This window comes from Mustela putorius, unplaced genomic scaffold (assembly GCF_011764305.1).
Source record: "Mustela putorius furo isolate JIRA1106 unplaced genomic scaffold, ASM1176430v1.1 tig00003834_pilon_pilon_pilon, whole genome shotgun sequence".
In the NCBI taxonomy this organism is placed as follows: Eukaryota; Metazoa; Chordata; class Mammalia; order Carnivora; family Mustelidae; genus Mustela; species Mustela putorius.
In genome coordinates, this window is record NW_025421987.1 from 70,329,124 (window position 1) to 70,344,332 (window position 15,209).

General features: G+C 38.2%; 1 protein-coding gene across 4 annotated transcripts in view; it reads right to left on the reverse strand.

Moving 5' to 3' along the window:
- The window catches only part of WDR49 (WD repeat domain 49), a 134,571-nt gene that overhangs the window by 52,309 nt on the left and 67,053 nt on the right, over positions 1-15,209 (reverse strand). For all 4 annotated transcript variants that reach the window (XM_045088605.1, XM_045088604.1, XM_013058288.2 and 1 more), the window contains 2 exons: positions 8,147-8,311; positions 4,594-4,709 (listed from right to left, as the gene is read on the reverse strand). In XM_045088605.1, coding sequence (XP_044944540.1) covers positions 4,594-4,709; positions 8,147-8,311 — 281 coding nt within the window. The remainder of the gene's footprint in view (positions 1-4,593; positions 4,710-8,146; positions 8,312-15,209) is intronic.

The following is a 15,209-nucleotide window of genomic DNA, read 5'->3' on the forward strand; positions in this document are numbered from 1 at the left end:
TCTTTTAACAGAAAGGAAAGAAATACAGTGGGAGAAACTAAAAGCCCAAGTCTATTTTGATAAATTATAGGATCATAGAATTTTAGGGCAGGATAAAATCTTAAAGTATTATGATTGTTTCTCTGATTTTACCAGAATTATACATATTATGTGCAAATGCAGTTAATTGATCATCTATTCATTTAATTTTACCAATGTAAATATGACTAGACATTTAACCAGACATTACTTAGTTGGCCCTATGTCAATTCACAACTTTGTCTCTAAATATATTTTACTTAAAATGGTAAGAAACATCTTTTTAGAAGTTCTGAATTTGGAGCTGCTTCTTAACAGATTTGACATATTCTCTAGATATTAATGAATGCATTTCTAGAAAACCAACATGGGCTCTCCAATTCAGGTTTTGCTTAGAACCATTTCACAGTGGCATTTATCATATCCTGCCTTGTGTGATTTGACTCCCCAGTTAGAAGTATTGCCCGTAAGAGCAAGTATCATGCTTCTTCACATTCAGTCCACCATAGTTCCTAACTTAGCACTTTCTACCTAGGTGTACTTTAAAAATATGTGTGGGAAGAAAAAAGGAAAAATAATAGTAAGCTAAAACCTTGAGGTGTTAATTTGTTTTTTGTAATTTAATCTTAATTTAAAGCATGGTTTTTAAAAACTTTTTATTTAAATTCAATTTAGTTAATATAGTGTATTACTAGTTTCAGGGGTAGAATTTAGTGTTTCATCAGTTGCATATAACACCCAGTACTCATTTAAAAAGATGTCTTTTATATGTTCAAACATACAAAACTGATTCCCTAGATTTGATTGACATAACCAATCTATTCAATCAGATTACTTGTTCAAGAGAATATAGCTGCTCTCCAATGACTCAGTGACTCCATTTGTAACTCAGGAATGGTGGAAAGGGCATGGACTCTGGTACAGGAATTCCAATTTGGCTGCCTACTAGCTTTGTAATGTTGGTTAGACTACACATTTTCTCAAACCACATATTCTCCCTTGTGAAAGAAGACTGGTAATACTTAGATTCCCAGTGTATTGTGAGGCAGAATAGATTTGAATAACTCTCCTGCTTGTTCCTTATTCAGACTGTGACCTTGAGTAATTAACTTCTCTAATTCTCAGATTTCCCGTTATTTAATAAACATTAATTAAATCATTCAACAAATATCATTGAGCATCCACTAAGAACCAGACACTCTAACACACACGTAAACACACACTTAGACACACACGCGCACGCACACACACACACACACACACACTAAATGCTATAATCTAATTCTACATTAAACAAAGTACAGGGAGGTATACAGCACAAAGACAAATGAGGGCATATTTCCACCTCGGGAGTAAAGAGAGATGTCCTGATGGAGAAGATTAATGAACAAGACCTGAAGCAAGAATAAATGTTAGCTACATGAACAACGTTTGGAGAAGAATTTCTAGAGAAGGGTAGAGAATAAAGGCAAGGGATAAGGCTTACATGGAAATAGGCTGACAGCAGGTTCCTATATTTGAGTTTGAAAAGTACCACAGTTGGCACATGGCTGGCTCAGTCAGAAGAGTGTGCATCCCTGTATCTTGGGGTCATGGGTCCGAGCTCCACGTTGGGTATAGAGATTACTAGAATATACCCAGGAATGGATAAAAATGATACAAAGAGTAGGTCTGGGCCAGAGGGAGTTTCAAAGTATTTTATAGACACTCTGAAAGGTGTTAAACAAGGAAGTGACATAGAATGCATTGTAGAAAGAAATTATTATAGCTAAAATGTGCAGAATCTATTTAAGAGGTAAAATGGGGGCTTTACTAAAGAAAAGGACAAATTAGAAGTCTGTGACATTCAGCCAGGTAGAAATGAGGCCCTGAATGATATAGTTGTAGTAGTAATTGGAACAGGTTTGAGAAATATTTGGAATATAAAATAGGTAACAGTACTTGGTTGGGATGTTGAGTGAGAAGGAAGAACCAAGGTAGATATTCAGGTCTCTGGCTGTTAACTGAAGTTCTGAAGCTAAGAGGGGAAAAGTGGGTTTTGAAGAGGGAACAAATAATAAATTCAATTTAAAAAATGTTGAATTTGAGATTGCAGGCAGACGTGTCCAGAAAGCAAATGGGTAAGTGAGCTTAGAGAGATAAGAGCTGACGATAAAGATCGAGATACCTACAAAATATTGCCTACCTTTCAAATGAAGCTAAGGATTAAGTTAGAGAATGTATGTAAAGGGCTTAATGTTACAAAGCATTATAAATAAAATAAGCCAGATGCATATTTAGATACTTTACTCAATAAATGTACTACCTATCTTATCCTGGGCAAAATTATCAAACCAATCTCTTTATTTAGGTAGAGCCTGAAGTTAAAGCTACAACTTAAACAACCTCCCTCTAGGTTTTAAAGAAAGCTTAATAAGCTGTCAGTCTTCCAGTTATTTCTTCTCTAATCACTAAACTCTCAAGGAAGTGGCTTAATGGACCATCCTTCTCCCATTATAAATGAACAGTCAACCTGTCTGTCCTCTTGCTACTTTGTTAAATGCCTCCTAATATAAAGGACCCTGTCGAATTCCAGTAAAATCTGTCCTCACATAAGGGCTTCGACTTAGGAAATAAAATTTTTTTGAAGATTTTAAGAGAAAGAGAGCATGCATGAATGGGGGAGGGGCAAAGGGAGAGGGACAAAGAGACTCTCAGGTGCCGGGGCTTGAGCCCAGGACCCTAAGATCATGACCTGAGCCAAATTCAGAGGTTTAACTGACTGAACCACCCAGTCACCACAGAAATAAACTTTTTAAATCTACCAATATGAAAGTGAAATAATACAATTGAGAATGTATTTCTTCAACTTTCACTTCCAACTAGGGATCCAAATCCTGAAAACCTTGTGGGAGATGGAAAATATGGGGAAAGATGGAAGGAGTGGTAACCGTTCCCTCTCTCCACTCAGTCTTCCCAAAGCTCCCTCTCCAAGACGACAGAAAGTCACCACCCGTCCAGAGAGAGCAGAACATCAGGTGTTCCCTGTCTTCCACACTCTCTCCCTCCCTTCCTTCCTTCTTTCCACTCTATGCCTAACTGGGGGCTTGAACTCACTACCCAGAGATCAAGAGTCACACACTCTGTGCCAGCCAGGCACCCCAGGTGTCCCTTTAAATCAAGGGATCATTTTAATCCCTTTAAAGGACTCTACTCACTAATCTTTTAAAACTGACTTGTATAAAAATTAAAAATAAATAAAAAATAAAAAATTTTAAAAATCCTTATCTTTGATGCTAATTTCTAACTATGGATATCTTAAAAATATAATTAAGAAAACAGTATCTTCAAACTCTTGACTTACACTGATGAATTCTTGAAATTCTTTTTTGTGATGTTCAAAATTTCAGCTGGATCCGCTGTATACTTCACATCTACCATGCCATAACATTTGAGAATCAAACTGACTTATTACCACAGCCCGAGATAGAAATACTTACTCTATAGTCTACTGAGAGATAAGTCATTAATGGGTCATGAGTGTTCCTAGGATGTGAAGAAGCCTTCTCTTTCAAAGATGAGGATTACTGAATTCGTTCTTGATATCAAGTAGAATAATCTGGATTATACTTTCTTTCTTTACAGTCAAACTACCCTTGAAAACCAAGCTGTAAGTAGCACTATGTTTTCTAGTCTGCATATGCACATTTGCATTAGAAGAGAAAGTCTTTCGTGTGATCAATAAAAGTCCCCAAATATATACTGCTAATTTTCTAGTTATAAAATCTGATTTGGATCCTAGCTTCAAATCATGAAGATCAAAATTCCATAGTGAATAATGTTGGGCATATAACCTATTAGAGCCATATTTTATGAACTGTTGAATTTATGGACAATATATTTTTTGCAAATATCACAGTTTCATTTTCCTAGTGCTTATACAATGCCATAGAAAAGGTCCTGTTTACGATCCCTTAGTTCTCTCAGGAGAACAAGAAAGAGAAGTAATTTTCCTTATAATGAAATGGAAGAATTGCTCCTCGAGAACAGTAAGCAGGCCGTGAAAGGCCCCTGTCTGCAAGGATATGAAGGAAAAGCTAATACAGAATTCCGGAGCCTATTTTCCTCTTTGCTGCAATCTAAAATAAGTAACAATAGAGGAAGAAATGAGTTCCCTTTATCGTTGAAAGAATATAATTTATACATTAGGAATTTATTGACTATAAAATCTAGGAAACTTTTGGAAATGGTATTATGACCCTGTCTGGAATGATTAAAGAAAAAGAGTCCAAAAGCCAGAAGAAAGCCTCCTAACACCTCTCAGAGCTGCTTGAGCTATGCGATCTTACAATGTTTTAGGCACTAAGCATTCAGTTAATCTGAGCAGTTTCACTCACTGAGCTCACCAGCAAGTTAATGACTCAGAATCAGTCAAGATCTCTATGTTCTTTTCTCTTTTAGATCCCGATTCAAAACCTACACTTTACTTCAAATAAACTTTTTATTTAAAAGTTTAAAAAAAAAAAAAAAGATTCTGATTCAAATACAAACATTCTCCTTTAGCCTTCCTACAGTTTTGCATGAAGCACACCATACCTCTCCCAGCCTGTGACCAGTATCGTCTTCTTAAGAACCAGGATCTGTGAAATATCCACAGCTCCCTCTCGCCCAACATTTAGTGTGTGGTGACAGTATCCACTGAAGTCCCATACCTTCAAGAGAAAAACTTAAGTCACCTTTGAGACAAGAACAGAAAATGTCTTCTTCCATGAGTAAAATAACACAGTGTAATAGGATTATTTTAAACTTTGGTGTTTATATTCTGGACAAGGGTTGATTCACTTAGGTATGTCATAATTAAGACAATCCCTTCACCATTTAAATTTACTCATTATTTTTTGTTATTCTAATTATAACCTGATCGATTTAGTCTAATAATAGCTGATTCAGGGGCACCTGGGTGGTTCAGCCAGTTAAGTGTCTGCCTTCGGCTCAGGTCATGATCCCAGAGTCCTGGGATCAAGGCCTGCCTTGGGCTCTAGGATCAGCGGGAAGCCTGCTTCTCCCTCTCCCACTCCCCCTGCTTGTGTTCTCTCTCACTATCTCTCACACTGTCAAATAAATAAATAAAATTTTTAAAAATTATAACAATAATAGCTGATTTGAAAGCTTTAAATAAGTATTTTTAAGGGAAAGGCTAAAATCATGTAGAGCCATATTTTGGAGTCTGTTGAAACCCTGGTTCTTTCTCTAAGTGTATGTCTCTAAATTCCAATTTCCTTACTTACAACCCAGGACACTTACTCCTCTGGGACATTTGGAGGGTTAAACATCTAATACAGAGCCTGAAACACAGTCCTTATAGGTAGGTTTCCCATCTTCTCCCAGGAAAATGTCCTGTTGATAGTGGATGCCAGACCTCATCTATAAGAGGAACAAGCACTTTGAGTTTGCTTCCTCCGGCAGGTAGTAAGGACCCGGGCCCAGTGGGTGAACTTACAACAGAACATCATTAGGTCACCAGCAGCTAAAACTAAGCACTGCCATAAAATATCATTGGTGTATCATCGACAAAGGGCAAGTAGACACTACCAAAATTAAATTGCATATACGCTTTGACTAGACTCCCTTTGACTTTCAGCTTCAAGAAAATCATCTCGCAGAGGCACGTACATGTGTGAAAAGACATATTTTGAATATTTTTATATTCTTGAAGCATTATTTATTGAAGTTCAATACCTGAATCAACTTGGGACTGAACAGACAGAATATGGAATATCTATACAGTAGCACAGAATGTAGCCATTAAGTAGAATACGTCATTTCTATAATTCTAAGCTCTGCCTAAACTGAACCAGCTATGGAACCTTAAGCAATTTGCTTTATTTCCTTGGGCTTCCGTTTCCTCCTTTGTAAAATTGACATAATAATATTACTAAGTATATAGATACATATGTTGGGGGGAGGTGTGGTGAGGGTGTGCATTGTGTGTGTGTATATGTGTAAAGTGCTTAAAACAGTACCTGGTTCTTGGTCAGCATGTGATAAAAGTGAGCTAACATTATTATTATTGTATGCATTCATTTGACTCAGTGTCTACAATAGAAAAATGCAAAATTCAGAACAACATAAATATTGGGCTGCCTTTAAGAAACAGATGCTGTCCTTTGGCTAGAAGGATGTATGAGAAACAAGTAACAGTGGTAGCTACAGGGGAGGAGCCATGAATAGAGGTGAGAAAGAAACTTTCTTCTTACTGCGTAATTCTTTGATATTTCAAATTTTATTGTATGATTAGATTAATTATTTAAAACATTAAGTAATTAAAAATCAGATCCTTCAAAACCGTGATAAATAGGGCAATACTTTTAAATCTTGGATGACATACGTACTGGTTTGGTATCCTAAATTATAAATGAGATTGGAAAATGTCATTCATTCTTGTCTCTTCACAGCATATGAACAGCTCAACCCTGATTGATGCATCTTAGAGAGAGGTTGCCAAATTTCAGAATTCTGTTGTGCTATTATGATAAAGACAAATATATCTTCAAAAGCTGTGATTATTCTACTAAATTCACATTAACTTTGATGATGCAAGTCTTGAGCTGAGATGTTGAAGGGTACACATGCTCTTCACCTACATCACTGCATTTTCCTCTAAACACGGCTCTTACCAAATCCACCTAAAATAATACCCACAAATAGGTATTGTAAAGATCCGATGGTCCCCAGGTCCAACGAAGCCCCTTAGCTGGGACAATCTGCAAGCTTTCACCAACCATCTGCTAATCTGCCCTGCTCTGGACTCTAGAACCTGTTACTTTCCAAGAAAGGGGTAGAAAGGAACCTAGTCTACTCGTCTCATTTCTCAGTTCAGTCTTGTACCCCAGAACCAGTAAGTGGGAAACTCATGTGCTCCTTTTGCTTAAGTCAGTCTAAAATTCCAGTTCCAGTTCTTCTTGTTTTATTCCACCTTGACCTCTGCGGTTGGAATTGTCCCATTACTGGCATATGTCTTACCAGTTCTGGAAACCAGGTTACTTAAACCCAAGCTCCCAGTCCTTACCTCCTGCCATTTAACCTTCCCAGAGACCCCGCTCTGGTGATTCCCAGAGATTCTCACTGCAACCCACCATAGCACCTTTTTCACATTGACAGTAGCCAGCCTGGAATCCCCCGGAGGTCTTGCTTCCAACTCATATCATGTTCTACCCACATATCCAGAGAACTTCCCTTACCCTCCCATGCAGCATACCAGCATGCATCATACGCCCGACCATGGAAGGCATACTTCATGACTACGCCCTGATTCTAGTTATGACAGAAGTTTGAGAACCATTCAAAGCTTATTCTGGGAAACTGCCTTCTGTTGCCTCCAAGTGTCACATGCCATCTCCAATCAAGGATTATCGTTAGTCTCAGAGCTGAGGGGAGCAGAGAGGATTCACTGGCAGGCATGACTTCACATATCAAGTATCTAAGCTTTGCATGAAAATTTGATCATGTTCACAAAGCGTAATAGCACCTTTCTCCCAGAAGAAATTAGTTAATGGTTACAAAACAAGAAAAGTGGAAGTATTAAATATTGTTAGTTTAGGGTAATAACTAAGATAATGATTGTTCTGCCTACGATTCTTCTTTACTGTCTCACTTTCCTTCACATAAAAGTGCAAATTACAACATGGGTTGATTTTAAATATTCATTTGCCCTCAAATTTGAATCTATGCCATTTCAAAAAGTTTTCTTTGTTGCCCTGATTCCTCATTTTATAAACTGAGAAAAAGAAAACTAGAGATATTAGTTGGAGCATAGGAAAATTACTTGGACTTCTTATTCCCCAAAGTAATCCTCTATCCAGAACACTGGAACAGGCTTTCTGAAATAAGTAAGCCAAGTTGTGTTTTTATGTTAAATAATTTATTCAGAAAAATCATTTATTCATTTTTCCACAGAGGTTTCTTTTTTTTTTTTTTCTCACCCCTAACAGCTTTGTTATTAGATGGTGTGAGTTATTTAAGTCTTCTCCTCTCATCTTTCCTCTTGCACGGCCAAAAAGACGAAAACAAATATAGCCATAGCTATGTCTCCTCACATAGTATTTCAGCCTCCTCATATCTGGATAGAAAAACATCACTGCGTTCTCACCTTTATGGTCCCATCTGTGCTGCCAGTCAAAAGCCGCGTCTCATTTGCATCAAGGGCCATAGTGCTGATTGCTGCATTGCCATGGCAACCAGTAAACTGTTTGGTTTTCTGCCCAGTGTCTATCATCCAGAAGGAAACAGTAGACCCTGCGTCCGAGCTGATTACCTAAGAGAAAATAACCTTGTAAAGAAATTAAATACAGTCCCAGAATCCACCATTTTTATTTCAATAAAAATATCTAACCTGGGAATCCCTCCCCCACCCCACAATAGTTAGAGACACAATTGTGATGTGTTTTATTTTTGCTAAGCTGATAGCATTTTAATTCCTAAGCCAGAATGGAGGTACTGAAGTCATGATTCTCTTCACCAGCAAAGATAGGAATCTACTTTGCTTCCCCACCATTCTGCTGACTGTCTAGAGGCCATCCTGAAAGCAAATCCTACTGAAAATAAACTTAAAAAATTTCTGCATTTAGGTAAGAAAGCTGATTTCATTACTCTTGGTGCTCTGATACCATTTACTATATGAAAAGAAGCATTTTACTGTCTTTCACCTTTCATTTAGCATTTTGAAAAGAAAGCACCACCAGACATTATGGGGGAAAAGTTAATTTTAACAAACTGATACAGCTATCGCTTTCAATGCCATTAGTCCCTTTCTTCCTCCTCTCTCAAGGTGCTGTATATATTACAGCTAAACACAATTATTGATGGACCACTAAAAACAAAGAACACAGGAAGGTTAAATATAAATCTGCATATACACTCCAAGAGGAAGGCAACAAAACAAATGCTAAAAGGGATACGATTATACATAATAGCCGACAGTGGGAAATTTTATAGTGGCAAGTAAACAGCTAATTTCAGCTCTAGATATTTAGGTACCCTGTAGGAAGTTAAAATCACTTCACCCATTTGACTTGGGGACCCAGAAGAACGAAAGCAAAACAAAAACACTGAACCAAACAACAGACAAAAACACTGAACCCACAAATAAGGAGACTGGAAATTGCCTGAAGAAACATTTAGACTTTGAGAAAACTTAAATCATGTCTTTATTTTCATAGGTACTGATTACCATCGTATAAATGTAAATTTATCAATAAGATGCTCATTTGGGTATCACACTTTTATAATTAAATGGGTTCAAGATTATCGAATGTATATTCCGAAGACCTGGAGAGCCGGCCATCTTGCGTGTGTATGCCTTCATTTGGATTTGGGGCACACACTGAACAATCATTCCATCCCAGCTCCGTCACGGCAGTAGGGACTCATGAATCCCGCTCTGAAGGAATCCACAGTCCGGGCTTGAATATTAAAATCACCTGAGGAACTTTATAAACCATGACCATATACCAGATCAGAGACTCTCATTTAACTGGACTAAGAAGGAGCATTTTTTTTAATGAGTTGCCCAGGTTACTTAAGTCTGGGAACTCTCAGTCTAGGTAAGGAAACAGACAATAAACAGGTAAGAGCCGAATAATAACACGAGCTTAGAGGTCTCTCCCCTGGTTGCAGCAGGGACACTGAGAGGAATATCCAAAATCTCACTGGGTTGGGGGATGGGGAATGAAATGTGAGGAGGGCCAATCTGCGATTGAAGATAGGAACATGTATTTATTGGATGCCGAGCTCTTTACACTCACTATCTCATTTGATCTTTATAAAAATCCTGCAAAATAAATAACGTTATCATCCTCATTCGACCAGTGATGAAATTGAGATTCTAATCAGCTAAGCACTGTTCCCAAGCTTATATAACGAGGTTTTAATCATGGGCTGTCTATGGTAGACACATCATAAGGTCTTCTATATTCCAGTATAGTATCCCAGATAATTAAGAGTGTGCTGAGAGGGGGAGAACGTAGAGAGTATTCGAAGCATGAGAAGCGCGAGGTGAAGTGTAATGGAGACAGAGTGTGGATGCTGAGGTAAATTGTGGAATGCCAGGTGAGGCAGCCAGCTGGTCTGGTGACAGATCATGGAATCCCTGAAGATCCATGCTTGAGATCTTAACTATAGCGAACAGACCGATGGGTACCAGAGGGGAAGGTGTGAGGAGGATGGGGGAAGTAGGTGATGGGGATTAAGGAGGGCACTTGTTGGGATAAGCACTAGGCGCTGTATGGAAGTGCTGAAGCACTAAATAGTACACCTGAAACTAATATTACTGTATGTGAAGTAACTGGAATTAAAATGTAAAAAAAAAGAGCAATGTTAGAGAAAAATGAGTCATGTGTATAAAGTTCTTGCTGGGATAGGAACCTTAGCTTTCACTGGGTGGGCAGCCTAGTGTATGACTCCAAGTTCACAGCAATCATTGCTCTTGATGGGGAGGATGATGATACAGCATTTTTTCTCTACCGGTTAGTGAAGGTACTCCTGGCAGTGGTGTAGAGAACAAATTGAGGTCGTAGGAAGACCATCTGGGGGCTGCTGTGATAGCCCAAGTAAAAGGTGTTCACCTGAAACAGCAGTTTGGCGGTAAAAAGGAGAGGAGAGACTGAGAAATAAAAGGGCCACCATTTTGCCACATTTATGCTCAGCAAAGAACTGGTAGTGAGCAATTGATCTCTCGTAGCCTTTTTTCCCCTGAAATTACAATTCTGAACCAAACAACTTCTTAAAATGATACTAAACTCTACGTATGTTACACATTTTCTCTCCTGAAATCAAAAGTAGCTTAAATATTTAATTACCATTGTTCAACAGTAGTATAATTTCTAGGACAAAATGGCCTGAATCTTGAAATAATGTGCCCTATCTCTTCAATTATCACCCCAGGTAACTGACTGTGTTTCTATTTGCTTTGATTTCTGCAACATGCCTCGTAGTTAAGAGCACTGATTCTGAAGCCAGGATGCCTGAGTTTGAAGGTGAATTGTCTGAACTCGGGCTCATCGCTTAATGTCTCTAAGCTTCAGTTCCCTTCCCTATGAACCAGAAAGAATCACAGTAACTACCTCAAACCATATTTAGGAGATTTTAATAAGCTAATATTTGTAAAGCACAGTACATGCTATATTATAAACAAGCTATAAAAGTTAACTAGTGTTACTATTCTATTTAAGCTTTATTTATCTCACTCTCTATTTTGGGTGATACCACTTTTCATATCCAAACCAATTTAAAAAAATATTTAATATCTTGCTTTCTTTCAACCATGACAGTGAATACAGACAATTACAATTTCAGAAAGCAGATTGTAAATGTGCACTGAAATTTCAAATTATATCAGACTTGTGAATTTCTCCACATAATTACTTAGGAATTTGAACTGTATTCATTAAAAACAAAACTGTGGAAACATAATTTTCCAAGCTTGCGTGAAAATTTTGATGTCTTTTTTTTAAGAAAAGGTTAAAGGTTGTGAAGCGTTTTATTGTTACTATTCAAAAAGCATTTATTGAGAACTTGGGCATTTTAGTACTAAAAGATGGGCATTCCCTGATTTAAAAAAAAAAAGCAAAGTGCAATGAGACCAATGTTCAAGGAAAAGACTTGTTTACTTGTCTGAGGCTGGCATCACTCACATTACAAAAAATCTAATCATTGATTGCCCCACTTTAATCTGCTGTAGACATTCAATCAAGAATTAGTAACTTTCACATTTTGCTGTTTTGCAGCAAAACTCTCCCTCCTTTGATCACCTGGCTGAGCCCCAACATGCTATTCATCTGTTTTTAGCACCTTTCTCTGCTCATTTCACAATTTCTCATGAAATCTGAATCAATAATGACAACAGGGTAGAGCCAGTCGGATTTCATTTTATGGCAATCTGCCTTAAGGTGCAGTCTTAGGGAAAACAATATGCTGAAAAACGAGGACTGACCATGTCACAAACATACCACCAGTATGAATAAGACTTCTGTCACTATGACAACATCCGAATACAAGAATAGCAAGGCAGGTGAAAAGACTTTCAAAGTTTGGTGAGAGAGGAGTGCATTTAACATCACTTGGCAGGTGAGGGAAGAGGTTTCACTACAGGACGGTGGGGACTCTATTTTTAGCAAGCTGTGATTTTTCTCAGGAATAGAGCCCAGGAATAAGTATTGGCTTCAGGTTTATATGCCAGATTTTGATGAGACCAAATCTCTCCAAGTTTTCAGTTCTTTCCTAGCTGCTTCTTATCAGGTGAGACCTCAGCGGAAGAGGACAGGGCCCCGGCAGTCTGCACTACCCTAATTATTCCAGTGCGAGTGGGCCTTGGGAGCAAACCGTTCTTCTCCGCCTTATGTTCCCGAGTTAATAACCATTTAGGAATATATGGGTCTTTTTGTCTCTCTCATTGGAAGCTGTCACAGACAATGAGACAATTCTAAGAGACGTGAGGCTGTATCCATATCCCCTAATTGCCTTCTTGTATTCCAACAACAGTAGGCATTTTAGTATCTTTATATGCATTCCAAGTCCTAGGTCCAAGCGAGAAGGGAAATCAAAAATTACAGCAGCGGATGTCACTGGCTACCAAGGAATGAAGACATTTGATTTAATTGCTCTTTATAGTTCTATTTTCAGTCAGTGCTGTTTGTGGCCCCATAATATAAAGCAGGTTACCTATTTTATTTCTATTGTGCATCAAATCTCTAGAAGTCACATTTCAGTAAGTAGTGAAGTGAGGGGAATGATAAGATCTAAGTACTGGTGCAGAAAGAGGATTCAAATATTTTAAAGCAGCCAGTCTCCATTTATAAATCTTATTTATTACCTCTTTTGGGTTAATTTGTCATGTGCTCTTGCATAATTCATTCCTTGAGTTTATTGAACACCTATGATATGCAAGACACAGGATCTGGCAGTTGGGGATTCAGCAACGAAAAATTCCTGCTGTGGGGGTAGAGATGCAGTCAGGCGAGAAAATAAAAAGAAAAAAACCTATATAGATATAGAGATAGAGATAGTCTAGTGGTGATAAGCATTATGAAGAAAAATATAACTGAGACAGAGGTAGAGGCCATTGGGGGTGAATGCAAAGCTGGGTGCTCTGACAAAGCCTCCATGAGAAATCATTTGAGGAAAAACGCAACTAACATAAAGGAGGGAGTCATGTAGGTACCTAAGTGAAGAAAGTTCTACGCAAAAGAAACAGCAGAGCAAAGGCCTTATGGTAAATTTCCCTTGGACATTCAGGGACTAGATAGGAGGTCAGCAATCCTAAGCAGTGTGAGCATTGGGAGGGGCCGCAGGCTGTGACAACCTGTGGTTGTCATACAGGCATTCAAAACACTCCCTTCCTTCAAGAACTAGGAGCAAAGTCAGAAAAATACCATTTTCCCTTTTTTGACTAATATTTATTTAACTTTTACTTTTGCTTTGTTCCATGCATGTTTATATACAATATCCTCTGTCCTTCACAGAAAATCTACAAGGGAGGAATTCTAATCCCTATTTTATAGATAGGAAAACTCTTGTGTAGAAAAGTGGTAGAGATGGGGCGCCTGGGTGGCTCAGTGGATTAAGCCGCTGCCTTCGGCTCAGGTCATGATCTCAGTGTCCTGGGATCGAGCCCCGCATCGGGCTCTTTGCTCAGCGGGAGCCTGCTTCCTCCTCTCTCTCTGCCTGACTCTCCGCCTACTTGTGATCTTTCTCTCTGTCAAATAAATTAATAAAATCTTTAAAAAAAAAAAAAAAAAAAAGAAAAGAAAAGTGGTAGAGACTGCATTGCACGTCCAGGTTCTGGTTCTGCATGCTTAGAAGTCACCCATCCTAACCATAAGTAAAAAGCTAAACTAAAAAAAATCAATAGCCCGTTTTTGATCAATAACAGAAATGAGGTCGCAGGACAAATTGCTACCCCCAGAACTGGAGAGATCAACAGGCAAATAGAGAAATCCCCAGTTTACCAGAGAAGGAATGTGGGAACTGGAAACCACGGGAAACAGTGCCAAGAGAGGAAAACCACCACTAAAATTCACAAATTGTTGCAGGCTCCAAGTGGACAAGTCCAAGAGTTAAAAATGTCTGGTGGAGCCAGTTATGGGGGTTCCCAGAATTGTATGAGTTTTATTTTGAGATTATCAACCAGGTTTTTACTCTAATATTAGACAAAAATCCCCTCCTGCTTCTGGCAGAGGCAGAAGGAAAGAAACTATTTCAAAATACATTAGAGTAATTGTGCTCTTCTTAGCAAGGTCCACCCTCAAGAGAAACTATTGAGCCAGGACCTCACCTGCTGGGGTTTTATCAGTGCTTACTTGATCCGAGGAAGGAAAATACCAAATCCTAGCTGGCTTTAGTCATATTGGACATAAGTGTGGGGAACAACTGAGGAGCCTATGCAATAAAAAAATTTACTTAATTTTGAAAAAGGAAAGTTCGTAGTCCAGAGGCACGGGCTCACAAAAGACTGAGACCTAATGCTAGGACTACAAAGTGCTTCTCCTCCCCCATACCTCACCACCACATTTCTAAAGGCCTATTTACAGCTGTTCCTTCTACCTTGTTCCTTGTGTCCCACTATCAAGAAAAAATTACAAAACATAGGCATAAACATAAAAGGCAAAAAACACAGTTTGAGGAAAGAGCAAGCATCAGACTAAGACATGGTAGGGATATTGGAATTATCAGATCAGAAATTTAAAATAACTATGATTAATATGCAAAAGGCTCTAATGGGTAAAGAGAGCATGTGAGAACAGATGGGTAACATAAGCAGAGAGATGGAAATCCTCAGAAAAAAAAAAAAAAAAAGAGATGCTAGAGATCACAAACGAATCATGCCTTTGATGGGCTTACTACTAGACTGAACATGGCGGAGGAAAGAATCTTTGAGCTTGAGGATATATCAATAGAAACCTCAAAAATTGAAAAACAAAGACAACAAAGGCTGAAAAACAAAACAACAAACAGTATCCAGGAACTGTGGGACAACTACAAAAGGTGTAACATTCACACAATGAGAATACCAGTAGGAGAAGGAAAAAAAAAGAACAGAAGAAATACTTGAAACAATAATGACTGAGAATTTTCCCAATTTAAGAACAGCTATCAAACCACAGATCCAGGAAGCTCAGACGCGAAGAAGACTAAATGCCAAAAATAACGACACATAA